Raw genomic sequence first — 15340 nt, 5'->3', positions numbered from 1 at the left:
AAGGAATTCTTGTACAATGAAGGATTTTTTATTTACTTAATAAATGGTTAAAGATATTTTATTTTGGTGTCTTTCTTGTGTGGAGTGAGATACAGAATATCTTCCCGGCTGCTTTATTTCACTTTGTAGTCTAGAGCGCCATCCGGTGGCCATAACTGTGAACTACATATTGATCTTTATAAATCCGAGCTATACAATAAATCTTCCTGTCTGTGTAGTCACATTATATACAGCTCTGTATATACTTCTATAATGTACAGGGGCTTATCATAGTAATCCTCCTTACATGTAGACACGCACTTAACCTTATGGTTCATCTACACAAATAACAGACACATTGGGGCAGATTAGTCAGACTGGCATCTCGTACAATAGGCTTAATAAAGGGCCCAACCGATGCAAGAATGGAAATCTACAACAGCCAGGAACCGGCAGAGAATTCCTGTAATATTAATGCCAGAAAACTGTCCTGAGATATAATAAGTATATCAGGCTAAGACGTCTCCAGCTCTGTCTGCCCGCTCTCCGCCCTACTTCACCCACACTGGCAAAACGTGGTGAGCGAGGTGCAGGGCAGGGGATGTGTCACATCTTTGGTCTCACATGGTATATAAGGCTCCACACAGTATAATATGCTCCATAATTGCCTCCACATAGTATAATATACTGCCCAGAGACATTCCCCTAGTATGCCCCACAGTGGCCCCACACAGTATAATATGCTCTCCAGAGGGGCCCCACAGTGGCCCCACACAGTATAATATGCTCTCCAGAGGGGCCCCCCAGTATAATGTTCCACAGTGGGCACCACGCAGTATAATATGCTCTCCAGAGGGGCCCCCCAGTATAATGTTCCACAGTGGGCACCACGCAGTATAATATGCTCTCCAGAGGGGCCCCCCAGTATAATGCTCCACAGTGGGCACCACGCAGTATAATATGCTTTACAGAGGGCCCCCTCAAAATAATGCTCCACAGTGACCCCACACAGTATAACATGCTCCACAATTGCCTGCACATAGTATATTATACTGCCCAGAGATGTTTCCCCACTATGCTCCACAGTGGGCCAAAACAGTATAATATGCTCTCCAGAGGGGTCAACCCAGTATAATGCTCCAAAGTGGCCTTACAGACTTCCTCAGTGCTATTATTATATTATGTTCTGGGGTCTCTTCAGACTCCAGAGTATAATAATCAAAGTCCCAGGGGAGGTAGGGGGAAAATAACAAACTGTTATTACTGTTATCAACTGCAGCTGAAGTCACACATTCTGGACGTCACCACTGAGCCCTGTGATTGGGCCTAAGCAGTTGCATGGGGCACACTGCCAGGTGACGTCTGGAACACCAGAAGATGGCGTTGGATGCCTAGGACAGGTGAGTAAAAATGTTTGATATATACTCAACTTGGAAATGGGCCCTGCAGCACATGACACTGGATCCTTTTCTGTTATTGATATGGCCGGGCATGACTCGGGGATCCAAAGTCATCAGGCTTCGGATCCTGGGGGCCCGGTTCGGGATGGGGGCCCTGTGCAATTGCCCAGTTTCCCTCCCCCTTACGCCAGCCCTGGTTACATATAATGTTCACCATCTAATTATATCCAGTGTCCTCATTATTATATACAGTATCATATTTATTATTATATACAGTCTCCTCCTTGTTATTATATAGTGTCCTATTCATATTTTTTTGTTATGTTCTCCTTCCTATTATTTGCAGTGTCCTATATCTTTATTCTATACTAGCTGCTACCCGCGACTTCGTCTGCGGTGATTGTAGAAGTGTGTAAATCGAGTCGCGGGTGAAATTTTACGATCGGGTTTACGCGGCGTTAACGCCGTGTACACGCGACCGTAAACGCGCACTGTAAATAGCGCAGCGCAAACGCTCCCATAACGCTGAGCTCGGCGTAAAAATAAGCACCAAATGAGCGCTGCGTTACGCCGTGTGAATGGACCCTTACACGTGTATTTGTAGACGTGTATTTTCAGCAACTACATGGGCGTTTAGTGGGTGTGAAGAAGAGCAGGGGGGTGCACTGAATAATGCAATGCATTGCCTAATAGTAATGTATTGCAATGCATTGCCTAATAGTGTGAGTGTATGCAGGCGTAATGTTTAGCTTAGTTAGTAGAGTGGGGGATTTCGGAGGCGGGGATAGGTAATGTGTGTGTTTCACAGTATTATTTTTGTGTTTTTTTATTTTAATGCTAATGAGGGTTGCAGGCTGCATTCAGCAGCTTGCAAAACAATACCGTTGTACACCAGCAGGGGGTGTCCTGAACAATGCAATGCATTGCAATCGTAATGTATTGCTATGTAGTGCATAATCGTGCCAGTGCTATTGCACGCTACGTAGCATAGCCTGCAGCAGCCTGGACACACTGAGCTGTGTGGGAGAGCTAGCAGCTGCTATAAGAACCTTCGCGGCGGCAGCCTAGCCCAGTGTAGGCAGCGGAGATGAGCAGGAGGATGCCTCCGCACAGCGAGGGACAGACGGGAGCCGCGGGACAGGTAAGAGAAGGCGGCGGAGGACGCAAAGTTGGCAGGAACCGGAGACATGACGGGGGTAGCGCAGTGTATGCGCGATTGTGTAAGGGAAGGGCTATGGTGTACGTGAACTTACCAGTGTCGAGCTGGTGGATGGATCGTGCAGAGGAAACAGCAGGGAGGTGATAGCGGCGTCGGGTACTGTTGCGGGCTGGAGGCAGGATTTCGTGTGCTGCGGCCTAAGGTAGAGGGGCAAAATGGTGGTGTGCTAGTAACACGTTGTTTATGTGTGCAAAGTGCGCATGCTCCTGTGAAGCTAGTGGAGTAGTGTGGTGGGCGGTGGCGCGGATCCTCCCAGCGGTGGGGGTCGGCAAACATGGCTGGTCCGGAGAGTGACAGAGGTAGGCTCCTGCAGGATGGTGAAGGTGAGGGTGAAAGTGGGAAAGTATATGTGAATGTGAATGTGTGGGGTTAGGGGCTAGGCTGTAGGGGGTAATGTGAAGTTTAGGGGCTTGCTATGGTCCAAAGTGTTTGAGATTGCAGAGATGGTGATGTCAGTTTGTTTTTTGTGGGGTTCGTGTGGAAAACGTATGTGGGTTATTGTGTCCAAAAGTAGCCTATTGCGCAATCGTGTGTATTAACTATGTTTGTGGAAAATTTCAGCCAAATCGGTGGAGCGGGTTTTGCGTGATTGACCGCCAAACATCCGAACATCCAAAGTCACAAACTCACAAACATTTCACATTTATAATATTAATAGGATATAGTATCATCATTATTATTATATACAGTGTCCTCATTATTATATACAGTGACCTCATTATTATATATAGTCTCCTCCTTATTATTATATACAGTCTCCTCCTTATTATTATATACAGTGACCTCCTTATTATTATATACAGTGTCCTCCTTATTATTATATACAGTGTCCTCCTTAGTTATTATATACAGTCTCCTCCTTATTATTATATACAGTGTCCTCCTTATTATATACAGTGTCCTCCTCATTATTATATACAGTGACCTCCTTATTATTATATACAGTCTCCTCCTTATTATTATATACAGTCTCCTCCTCATTATTATATACAGTGACCTCCTTATTATTATATACAGTGACCTCCTTATTATTATATACAGTGTCCTCCTTAGTTATTATATACAGTCTCCTCCTTATTATTATATACAGTGTCCTCCTTATTATTATATACAGTGTCCTCCTTATTATATACAGTGTCCTCCTCATTATTATATACAGTGACCTCCTTATTATATACAGTCTCCTCCTTATTATTATATACAGTCTCCTCCTTATTATTATATACAGTGACCTCATTATTATATACAGTGTCCTCCTTAGTTATTATATGCAGTCTCCTCCTTATTATTATATACAGTGTCCTCCTTATTATATACAGTGACCTCCTTATTATATTCAGTGTCCTCCTTATTATATTCAGTGTCCTCCTTATTATATACAGTGTCCTCCTCATTATTATATACAGTGTCCTCCTTAGTTATTATATACAGTCTCATCCTTATTATTATATACAGTGACCTCCTTATTATTATATACAGTCTCCTCCTTATTATATACAGTGTCCTCCTCATTATTATATACAGTGACCTCCTCATTATTATATACAGTCTCCTCCTTATTATTTTATACAGTCTCCTCCTTATTATTATATACAGTGACCTCCTTATTATTATATACAGTGACCTCCTTATTATTATATACAGTCTCCTCCTTATTATTATATACAGTGTCCTCCTCATTATTATATACAGTGACCTCCTTATTATTATATTCAGTGTCCTCCTTATTATATAGTGTCCTCCTTATTATATACAGTGTCCTCCTCATTATTATATACAGTGACCTCCTTATTATTATATACAGTGACCTCCTTATTATTATATTCAGTGTCCTCCTTATTATATACAGTGTCCTCCTTATATACAGTGTCCTCCTTATTATTATATTCAGTGTCCTCCTTATTTTTATATACAGTGACCTCCTTATTATTATATACAGTGTTCTCCTCATTATTATATACAGTGACCTCCTTATTATATACAATGTCCACCTTATTATTATATACAGTGACCTCCTTATTATTATATTCAGTGTCCTCCGTATTATTATTATGTACAGTGAACTCCTTATTATTATATACAGTGTCCTCCTTATTATTATATACAGTGACCTCCTTATTATTATATTCAGTGTCCTCCTTATTATATACAGTGTCCTCCTTATTATATACAGTGTCCTCCTTATTATATACAGTGTCCTCCTCATTATTATATACAGTGTCCTCCTTAGTTATTATATACAGTCTCCTCCTTATTATTATATACAGTGACCTCATTATTATATACAGTCTCCTCCTTATTATTATATACAGTGTCCTCCTTATTATATACAGTGTCCTCCTCATTATTATATACAGTGACCTCCTCATTATTATATACAGTCTCCTCCTTATTATTTTATACAGTCTCCTCCTTATTATTATATACAGTGACCTCCTTATTATTATATACAGTGACCTCATTATTATATACAGTGTCCTCCTTAGTTATTATATACAGTCTCCTCCTTATTATTATATACAGTGTCCTCCTTATTATATACAGTATTATATACAGTGACCTCCTTATTATTATATTCAGTGTCCTCCTTATTATATAGTGTCCTCCTTATTATATACAGTGTCCTCCTCATTATTATATACAGTGACCTCCTTATTATTATATACAGTGACCTCCTTATTATTATATTCAGTGTCCTCCTTATTATATACAGTGTCCTCCTTATATACAGTGTCCTCCTTATTATTATATTCAGTGTCCTCCTTATTTTTATATACAGTGACCTCCTTATTATTATATACAGTGTTCTCCTCATTATTATATACAGTGACCTCCTTATTATATACAATGTCCACCTTGTTATTATATACAGTGACCTCCTTATTATTATATTCAGTGTCCTCCGTATTATTATTATATACAGTGACCTCCTTATTATTATATACAGTGTCCTCCTTATTATTATATACAGTGACCTCCTTATTATTATATACTAGCTTTTACCCGCGACTTCGTCTGCGGTGATTTGAGAATTGGGCGGACACAGACGTGTGAAACTGTAAAAGTGCTTTAAAAAGTTTGGTGGGCTAGCAAATGTGATGTGATGTGTTGTATTGTGTATGTGATGTGTTATATAGTGGAAAGCTATATGTAAATGTGAGTGAGTAGAGTGAGGGCTACTCCTGAGGTGACAGTAAGGAGTGTGCAGGCAGGTTGAGGCAGGAAATGCCAGGCAGTGTGTGTGAGTCTATAGCTGGGGCTAGGAGTCCTGCTTTTGTGAGTCTCCTGCTAGGAAGCCATGTTGTTTAGTGGCACCAAAAGTAGCCTGTGACTCCATCCTGAGGGAAAACTACGTTTGTGGAAAATTGCACGCAAATCCGTCCAGGCGTTTTAGCGTGATTGAGGAACAAACATCCAAACACACAAACTTTCACACTTATAATATTAGTAGGATATAGTGTCCTTACTTATTATTATATACAGTGACCTCCTCATTATTATATACAGTCTCCTCCTTATTATTCTATACAGTGACCTCCTTATTATTCTATACAGTGTCCTCCTTATTATTATATACAGTCTCCTCCTTATTATATAGTGTCCTCCTTATTATTATATACAGTGACCTCCTTATTATATACAGTATCCTCCTTATTATTATATATAGTGACCTCCTTATTATCATATATAGTGTCCTTACTTATTATATAACACTGTATACATAACAGACAGAAGTGTGAATGATCTGGAAACCTCCGGCTGTCACTTTCCTGGCTCCGCCCACCTGACACGCCCCCATTTCCAGTCTATGCTGGAGGTTTCTTGCTCCGCCTCCACCCCGCCCTCATGTATCATTCAGTGTTTGTATGTCCAGTCCCCTCCCTTACACTCCATATACAGAGAGCACATGGAAGTGTCCGGAAGACGCCAGAAGACACAGCAGTGAATATATAAGAAGCTGCGCTGCAGCAGCCGGCAGTACTGAGCAGCCAGAAAGCAGCCGCTGACAAACACATCGCCTCTACTCAACCAAGACAAGGCGCTTCAGCAAAACCCGCAGCAGAAGATGATTCCTGTGAGCCTTGTGCAGCCATCATACAGCCCTCTGTGTGTCTGCAGTCATCCTGCCCGCACTCTCTGGCCGGATACACAACTCATGTTTGGCCTGCTGGAAGGTGACATGACCAGCATGTGGAGAGACATGGAGAGGAGGAGGCAGCGGGCCAACCAGGCTTACCATCTACTGGCCCAGGACATGGAACGGAGGCTCCATCTGAACAGCCGCTCTGGAGACACCGACAGAAAGGCTTCCACCTCAGGAGAAGAGGGCAAGGAAAACTTTCAGCTCACCCTGGACGTCAGTGGCTTCTCTCCCGAGGAGCTGACAGTCAGAACGCAAGGCAGGAGACTCATTGTCTCAGGAAAACATGAGAAGAAGAAGGAGACAGAGAATGGCGTCTCTTTCCATGAGTCCAGAGAGTGGAGGAGTGAAGCTGAGCTCCCGCAAGACGTCAACCTTGAGGACCTCCTGTGCTCCCTGTCCAAGGACGGCCAGCTCTGCTTTCAGGCTCCTAGACTGGCCCTGCCGGCGTCTGAAGAAAGAGCCATACCTATCAATGTTACCCCCAGCCCCGCAAATGGAGAACAAAACCCCCCGGAGACCCCAACCAGTGACCCCGAGGGCCAGACAGGACTCAGCTCTTCCTGACACATCCGGACACTTCTCCTCCTTACAGTCTTGTGCACCAGATCTTTCTATTTACCTCTGTAAATTCTCCGCTCATTTTTATAGAAACTTAAAAGGAATTCTTGTACAATGAAGGATTTTTTATTTTCTTAATAAATGGTTAAAGAGATTTTATTTTGGTGTCTTTCTTGTGTGGAGTGAGATACAGAATATCTTCCCGGCTGCTTTATTTCACTATATAATCTGCTATTGAACCCACCTCTGCTTGCTGTCTGAATTCTCCCTTCGATCATCTGCTGTAATATTCAATGGTATATAATCCTGTATTTCACCTCTGCCTGATTACTGAACTATATCCTAGCATTTCATCCAGGCTGTATATTTTTTGCACTTCCATGTCTTCTTATCTGCACTAGTGTCAGTCTTTTGATCTTCACTGATTTTATTGGTGTTTCTGGCCAAGTGTTTACTTGGATCCACACTGCCAGTCTCCTCATGTGTCACAGTTTGTAGATTAATTAGTTAACGACTTAAATTAGTGCTAGTCTGAAGCTGTGCTTTCCTATATAAGTAGATATAGCTTATGGGGTGCATCTCATATGCGGGGGCATCTCATCTGCAGCATGCATCTTAACCGAAGTGCAAATTAACCAAAGTGCACTTATACATGGCACTTCAACAGGGCACGGATCAGGCTAACCATGGCAGAACACCAGGTAAATTTCAACCTAAAACAACAAGTTTTACCACATGGTATCCTGTAGCTGCACTGTCTCTTACTATCTTAGCCATTGTCTTCCTGCAGATCTCTCCTCCACCTCTACCACCAGTACACACCATCCATATCAGTCCCTCTTTTCTTCCTTCTCCCATGTACAGCTCTCACACACTTTTCACACTCTGTAATCATCCCTTTATTTCTTTTAGCAGTGACACCAAACAGAAGCACCCACATAAATCCCTGAACCACCTTCTGTCTCTGTCCATGTTACTCCTCCTGGCTGCTGGGGACATCTCTCCTAACCCCGGCATTCCTTCCTTCACTAACTCTTCTCCCTGCACACATAGAAGGCCTACAAACCTCATCAATATTTACCGTGTTCCTTCCCCTCATCTCTCCCCTGTCTCTTATAACTGCTCTCTCTGGAACGCCCGCTCAGTGTGTAACAAACTAGAATACATTAATGACTTATTCCTTAGTAAATCCCTCGGCCTGCTCGCCCTTACTGAGACTTGGTTCCAGCAGTCAGATACAGCCTCCCCTGCTGCTCTGTGTCATGGTGGCCTACAATTCGCACACACCTCTAGGCCTGATAATAGGCAGGGTGGTGGGGTAGGCTTACTCCTGTCACCACAGTGCATTTTTCAGTCCATTCCCCCGGTCCCCTCACTGACGTTCTCCTCATTTGAAGTCCATGCTATCAGACTTTTCCGCCCACTCTCCTTACGTGTAGCCGTGATCTACCGTCCACCTGGCTCACCCTACCAATTTTTGGACCACTTTGCTTCTTGGCTTCCCCACTTTTTATCCAGTGACATTCCTACCCTCATCATGGCTGACTTTAACATCCCTATTGCCCCCCCTCACTCCCCGGCTGCCTCACAGTTTCTCTCATTAACCACTTCTCTTGGTCTCTCACAATGTTCTTCTTCCGCCACACATATAGACGGTAACACGATTGATCTAGTCTTCCATCGACTCCTCACAGTCTCTAAATTTTCTAACTCTTCTCTGCCGCTTTCTGACCACAATCTTCTATCTCTCACCATCAGTGCTCTCTCCCCTTCACAAGACGCCCCTACCCATCACACATATAGGAACTTGCGTGCTATTGACACCCAGCACCTCTCAGATACTCTACAGTCCTCCCTGTCCCCCATCTCCTCAATCTCCTGTCCCAATCTGGCCACCAGTCACTATAATGAAACCCTCAAAAATGCATTGGATGAGGTTGCTCCCCCCTCCACTCGTAAAGTCCCACATAGGAGGCAGCAGCCCTGGCACACGCCACAGACACGATTTCTTCAGCGCTGCTCTAGGTGTGCCGAACGTCTCTGGAGAAAATCACGCTCACCTGCAGATTTCTTCCACTTCAAGTTTATGCTTAAAACATATAGCTCTGCCCTTCACCTCGCCAAACAAGACTATTTCACCGCCCTCATCTCTTCTCTCTCCAGCAACCCTAAAAGGCTTTTTGAAACCTTTCACTCCTTACTCACACCCAAGGTGCAGACGCCATTCACAGACCTTAGTGCTGATGACCTGGCCATGTATTTCCATGATAAAATTGATAAGATCCGTCAGGAAATTACTGCCCAAGCCCCAGGTGGCATTGACTCCCACACCTACGATAGTACTGTTCCCCTCACCAGCCACACTTCAGACTGTCCATTCTCATCTTTTGAACCGGTCACAGAAGAGGAAGTCTCCCAGCTACTTTCTTCATCTCGCCCCACAACCTGCAGTAGTGACCCCTTCCCCTCACACCTTCTCCAATCTCTGTCCCCTGCTGTCACTATTTACCTTACTAAAATATTTAACCTCTCTCTCTCTCTTCTGGAATCTTCCCATCCTCCTTCAAGCATGCTGTTATAACCCCGCTACTGAAAAAACCCTCCCTGGACCCATCCTGTGCTGCTAACTATTGACCTGTCTCTAACCTCCCCTTCATCTCTAAACTTTTGGAACGCCTGGTTTATTCTCGGTTAATCCGTTATCTCTCTGCTAACTCTCTGCTTGACCCCTTACAATCTGGTTTCCGCGCTCTGCACTCTACTGAAACAGCTCTCACAAAAGTCTCTAATGATCTACTAAAGGCTAAATCCAATGGTGACTTCTCTCTTCTTATTCTTCTGGACCTCTCTGCAGCTTTTGACACTGTTGACCATCAACTTCTCCTCACTATGCTCCGCTCAGTCGGGCTCAATGACACTGCGCTCTCCTGGTTCTCCTCTTATCTCTCAGACCGCACTTTCAGTGTATCATTCGCGGGCTCTGTTTCCTCCCCTCTTTCCCTTGCTGTTGGGGTTCCTCAGGGCTCGGTCCTCGGCCCCCTGCTCTTTTCTCTCTACACAGCCCCCATTGGACAAACCATCGCCAGATTTGGCTTCAGGTACCATCTTTATGCTGATGACACCCAATTATACACATCTTCCCGTGACATCACCCCTGCACTCATACAGAACACCAGTGACTGTCTCTCTGCTGTCTCTAATATCATGTCCTCGCTCTATCTGAAACTAAATCTCTCTAAGACTGAACTACTACTGTTTCCACCATCTAACAGATCTGTCCCTGATATATCCATTGCAGTTTCAGGCCTTACTATAACTCCTAGGCAGCAGGCCCGCTGCCTCGGGGTCAGATTTGACGCAGACCTTTCCTTCACCCCTCATATTGAATCACTCACACGTTCAAGTCACCTCCACCTCAAAAACATCTCCAGAATACGCCCTTTCCTTACCAGAGATACACTAAAGACACTTATTGTCTCTCTGATTCATTCTCGCCTTGACTACTGTAACTCCTTACTAATCGGTCTTCCCCTCACTAAACTCTCTCCTCTACAATCTATTCTGAATGCAGCGGCCAGGCTCATCTATCAGGCTAGACGCTACAGCGATACCTCTGGTCTGTGCCAGTCGCTACATTGGCTGCCTATTCATTATAGAATAAAATATAAAGTTATTACTCTCATCCACAAGGCTCTCCATAATGCCGCACCTCCCTACATCTCCTCCCTCATCTCTGTCTACCGCCCAACCCGTGTTCTCCGATCACTCAATGACCTAACACTTACATCCTCTATTATCAGAACCTCCCATGCTCGTATACAAGACTTCTCCCGAGCTGCACCACTTCTCTGGAATGCTCTACCCCGGACAATAAGATTAACTCCCAACTTCTACAGTTTCAAACGCAAACTAAAGACGCATCTTTTCAGACAAGCCTATCACAATTCCTAATGCACAAAATTGTCTGAACACTGTATAAGCAATGCCGCCCCTGCTACCTCTTGTACCTCTTGTGTCACCCCCTCTACCTCATAGATTGTAAGCTCTTTTGAGCAGGGCCCTCAGTCCCATTGTGTGAAATGATGTTCTTTGTTATGTATGTCTGTATCTGAACCCTATAAATTGTACAGTGCTGCGGAATATGTTGGCGCTATATAAATAAAATGTATTATTATTATTACTTTGTAGTCTAGAGCGACATCCGGTGGCCATAACTGTGAACTACATATTGATCTTTATAAATCAGAGCTATACAATAAATCTTCCTGTCTGTGTAGTCACATTATATACAGCTCTGTATATACTTCTATATTGTACAGGGGCTTATAATAGTAATCCTCATTACATGTAGACATGCACTTAGCCTTATGGTTCATTTATTCAGTTATTATTATTGTGTCCTCCTTATTATGTACGTTGCCCGTTTATTAGTGTTCTCATTATTATATATAGTGCACTAATATATACATTGTTCTATTATATTGTGTCTTTATTACACAGTGTTTTATTATATACAGTACCCTCCTTATTATATATAGTGTCCTATTATTTACAGTACCCTCATTATTATATAGTGTCCTATTATTATATAGTGTCCTCTTCATCATTATTTATCATCTTTTCTTTATTATTATATAAACTGTCCTCTTTATTGTCTTAGGGCTCGTTCGCACAGGCTTTTTTGGCAGCGGATTTTGCTACAGAATCCGCCTCAATATCCGTTGCCAAAAAGGGCTCCCATTGACTTCAATGGGATCCGCTCGCTTCTTTTTTGCGCTAGCTACTTACCTATCTCTGGCTTCGGTGCAGTTCCTGCTGATGTCAGCCATCTTCAATGACGTACGAGATGTCACTTGACCCAGGCCTACGTCATGACGCATAAGGATGCAGGCCCCGACCATCTGACATAAGGGATGTCACACAAGTAGGCCTGGAGCCAGGAAAGGTAAGTAAATAGGGCCCATTATCTGCAACATGTGTGAATATAGCCTTAGAACCTTTAAATAATATTATTACATACTTACCTTAAGAACTCTTGACTGTTCATTTCCTCACCACAAGCTGTTTTTTTCCCTAGTCTCTGCTAACATCTTTATCCATATTAGGCCAGGGCTCCATGTTGCAAACACGCAGTGTTTTGGCCACGGTGGAAACAAAGCGGCAAAAAAATGATGCGTATTACAGTACCTGTGAAGTGCAGACATTGCAGAAAGAAATTTGTGGGGCCTTACAGAGTTTTTCCCTTGTTATCTCAAACTTCCAACATCTTCAAATCCCTCAACAAACAACAGGCCGGGTCCCACAGCCAAGAGGCTGGTCTACAGGCCTGGGAGCTGCGGAGAACAAATGATAGGTGGGGGTGCCGGGTGCTGGACCCTCACAGATCTGCTGATACTGATGACAGATCCTAAGTCTTTGGTGCCAATACTTCAATAGAACGCAGATGTATTTTCCAAAACCCCACCACATATTTTATTATAAATTTTACCTAAAAAAACCCAAACAGATATTGTTCCTAAAAAAGGCAGCCAGTACAGTAACTATTGTACAGTCAGATGTTCAGAGTTCACATGAATACGTTTTTTTTCTCCTTCCCAATCGCTGTCTCCGCTGCTGAGATATTCGCTTTTTTCCTGATATGTTCATGAGCCATTTGGAATAACAAGAGAGTCACCATCGCTCTCCCTGGGCCATAGATCTACCTTCATACTATGATTGACAGGGTCAGACAGTGTACATGTCAGTCATGGCAGGGAGGGATGGTTGGACTGGAGGCCGGACAGCATTACTGTTTGGGGACATAGAGTAACAGAGACATCCTCGTTGCACCCAAATGAGCAATGGAGGCAGGAGTGTAACTTGAGGGGGTGCAGTCACACCGGGCCCGGGAGCCTTAGGGGGCCCATAAGCACTGGCATCAGTATTGAGACTGCAGCTTCCATCTGGCCCATAAGCCAAGGAAACCCACAGATTACCCGAACCACACTAAGGTGGATTAAACTCCTTAGGTCCTGTAACCATCACTATCAAGAATTCACTGTAGGGATCAGGTAGGGGGCCCCGGACAAAAGACTGCATCGGGGCCCACAAGGCTTTAGGTACGCCATTGAACGGAGGTGCCGATCAGAACACAAAAAAGCTTTTGATCCATGTGAACCTGTTTATCTGACTGTTCTTATAGCTCAATAGGTATCATTCTGCTGATGGACCCCCTATCAGCTTGTACATAGGCGATTCCAGGACAACCCCTTTAACATCTTTCTAGAATTCTTCAACATATGATACATTTTGGTCTGTGGCTTTGTTCATATATACAGTCCTATGAAAAAGTTTGGGCACCCCTATTAATCTTAATCATTTTTAGTTCTAAATATTTTGGTATTTGCAACAGCCATTTCAGTTTGATATATCTAATAACTGATGGACACAGTAATATTTCAGGATTGAAATGAGGTTTATTGTACTAACAGAAAATGTGCAATATGCATTAAACCAAAATTTGACCGGTGCAAAAGTATGGGCACCTCAACAGAAAAGTGACATTAATATTTAGTAGATCCTCCTTTTGCAAAGATAACAGCCTCTAGTCGCTTCCTGTAGCTTTTAATCAGTTCCTGGATCCTGGATGAAGGGATTTTGGACAAACAATTCAAGTTCAGTTAAGTTAGATGGTCGCCGAGCATGGACAGCCCGCTTCAAATCATCCCACAGATGTTCAATGATATTCAGGTCTGGGGACTGGGATGGCCATTCCAGAACATTGTAATTGTTCCTCTGCATGAATGCCTGAGGATTTGGAGCGGTGTTTTGGATCATTGTCTTGCTGAAATATCCATCCCCGGCGTAACTTCAACTTCGTCACTGATTCTTGAACATTATTCTCAAGAATCTGCTGATACTGAGTGGAATCCATGCGACCCTCAACTTTAACAAGATTCCCGGTGCCGGCATTGGCCACACAGCCCCAAAGCATGATGGAACCTCCACCAAATCTTACAGTGGGTAGCAAGTGTTTTTCTTGGAATGCTGTTTCTTTTTGGACGCCATGCATAACGCCTTTTTTTTATAACCAAACAACTCAATCTTTGTTTCCAAAATGAAGTTGGCTTCTCCAAATGTGCTTTTTCATACCTCAGGCAACTCTATTTGTGGCGTACGTGCAGAAACGGCTTCTTTCTCATCACTCTCCCATACAGCTTCTCCTTGTGCAAAGTGCGCTGTATTGTTACCGATGCACAGTGACACCATCTGCAGCAAGATGATGCTGCAGCTCTTTGGAGGTGGTCTGTGGATTGTCCTTGACTGTTCTCACCATTCTTCTTCTCTGCCTTTCTGATATTTTTCTTGGCCTGCCACTTCTGGGCTTAACAAGAACTGTCCCTGTGGTCTTCCATTTCCTTACTATGTTCCTCACAGTGGAAACTGACAGGTTAAATCTCTGAGACAACGTTTTGTATCCTTCCCCTGAACAACTATATTGAACAATCTTTGTTTTCAGATCATTTGAGAGCGGGCTGTCCATGTTCGGCGACTATCAAACTTAACTGAACTTGAATTGTTTTGTAGAAAGAAATGGTCCAAAATACCTTCATCCAGGATCCAGGAACTGATTAAAAGCTACAGGAAGCGACTAGAGGCTGTTATCTCTGCAAAAGGAGGATGTACTAAATATTAATGTCACTTTTCTGTTGAGGTGCCCATATTTTTGCACCGGTCAAATTTTGGTTTAATGCATATTGCACATTTTCTGTTAGTACAATAAACCTCATTTCAATCCTGAAATATTACTGTGTCCATCAGTTATTAGATATATCAAACTGAAATGGCTGTTGCAAACACCAAAATATTTAGAACTAAAAATGATTAAGATTAATAGGGGTGCCCAAACTTTTTCATAGGACTGTACATATGTATGTATGTATGTATGTATGTATGTATACTTCAGCAGGGTCAATGCAGAACACAGCGATGGCTAAAAAGGTGAAGGAGCGCCCCCTGCAGAGATGCCGGTGACTGTACAGTATACATAAAAGCACTGGG

The 15340-nt window shown here is 43.1% G+C and overlaps 1 protein-coding gene across 1 annotated transcript; it reads left to right on the top strand.

The window, feature by feature from the left end:
- Positions 1–6511: 6511 nt before the first annotated feature.
- On the top strand, positions 6512–7395 carry LOC142209289 (heat shock protein 30C-like). The gene has a single exon (XM_075278223.1). The coding sequence runs from the start codon at positions 6665–6667 to the stop codon at positions 7304–7306; it is 642 nt and encodes a 213-aa protein (XP_075134324.1). The 5' UTR covers positions 6512–6664; the 3' UTR covers positions 7307–7395.
- The last annotated feature ends 7945 nt before the right edge of the window (positions 7396–15340 follow it).

This window comes from Leptodactylus fuscus, chromosome 6 (genome assembly GCF_031893055.1).
Source record: "Leptodactylus fuscus isolate aLepFus1 chromosome 6, aLepFus1.hap2, whole genome shotgun sequence".
Classification (NCBI taxonomy): domain Eukaryota; kingdom Metazoa; phylum Chordata; class Amphibia; order Anura; family Leptodactylidae; genus Leptodactylus; species Leptodactylus fuscus.
Note: the sequence above shows the minus strand (reverse complement) of the source record. Positions and strands in the feature narration are given on the sequence as shown.

What these genes read in the sequence shown, in the direction of transcription:
- LOC142209289 (XM_075278223.1), top strand. Translation starts at nt 6,665, where the DNA reads ATGATTCCTGTGAGCCTTGTGCAGCCATCATACAGCCCTCTGTGTGTC.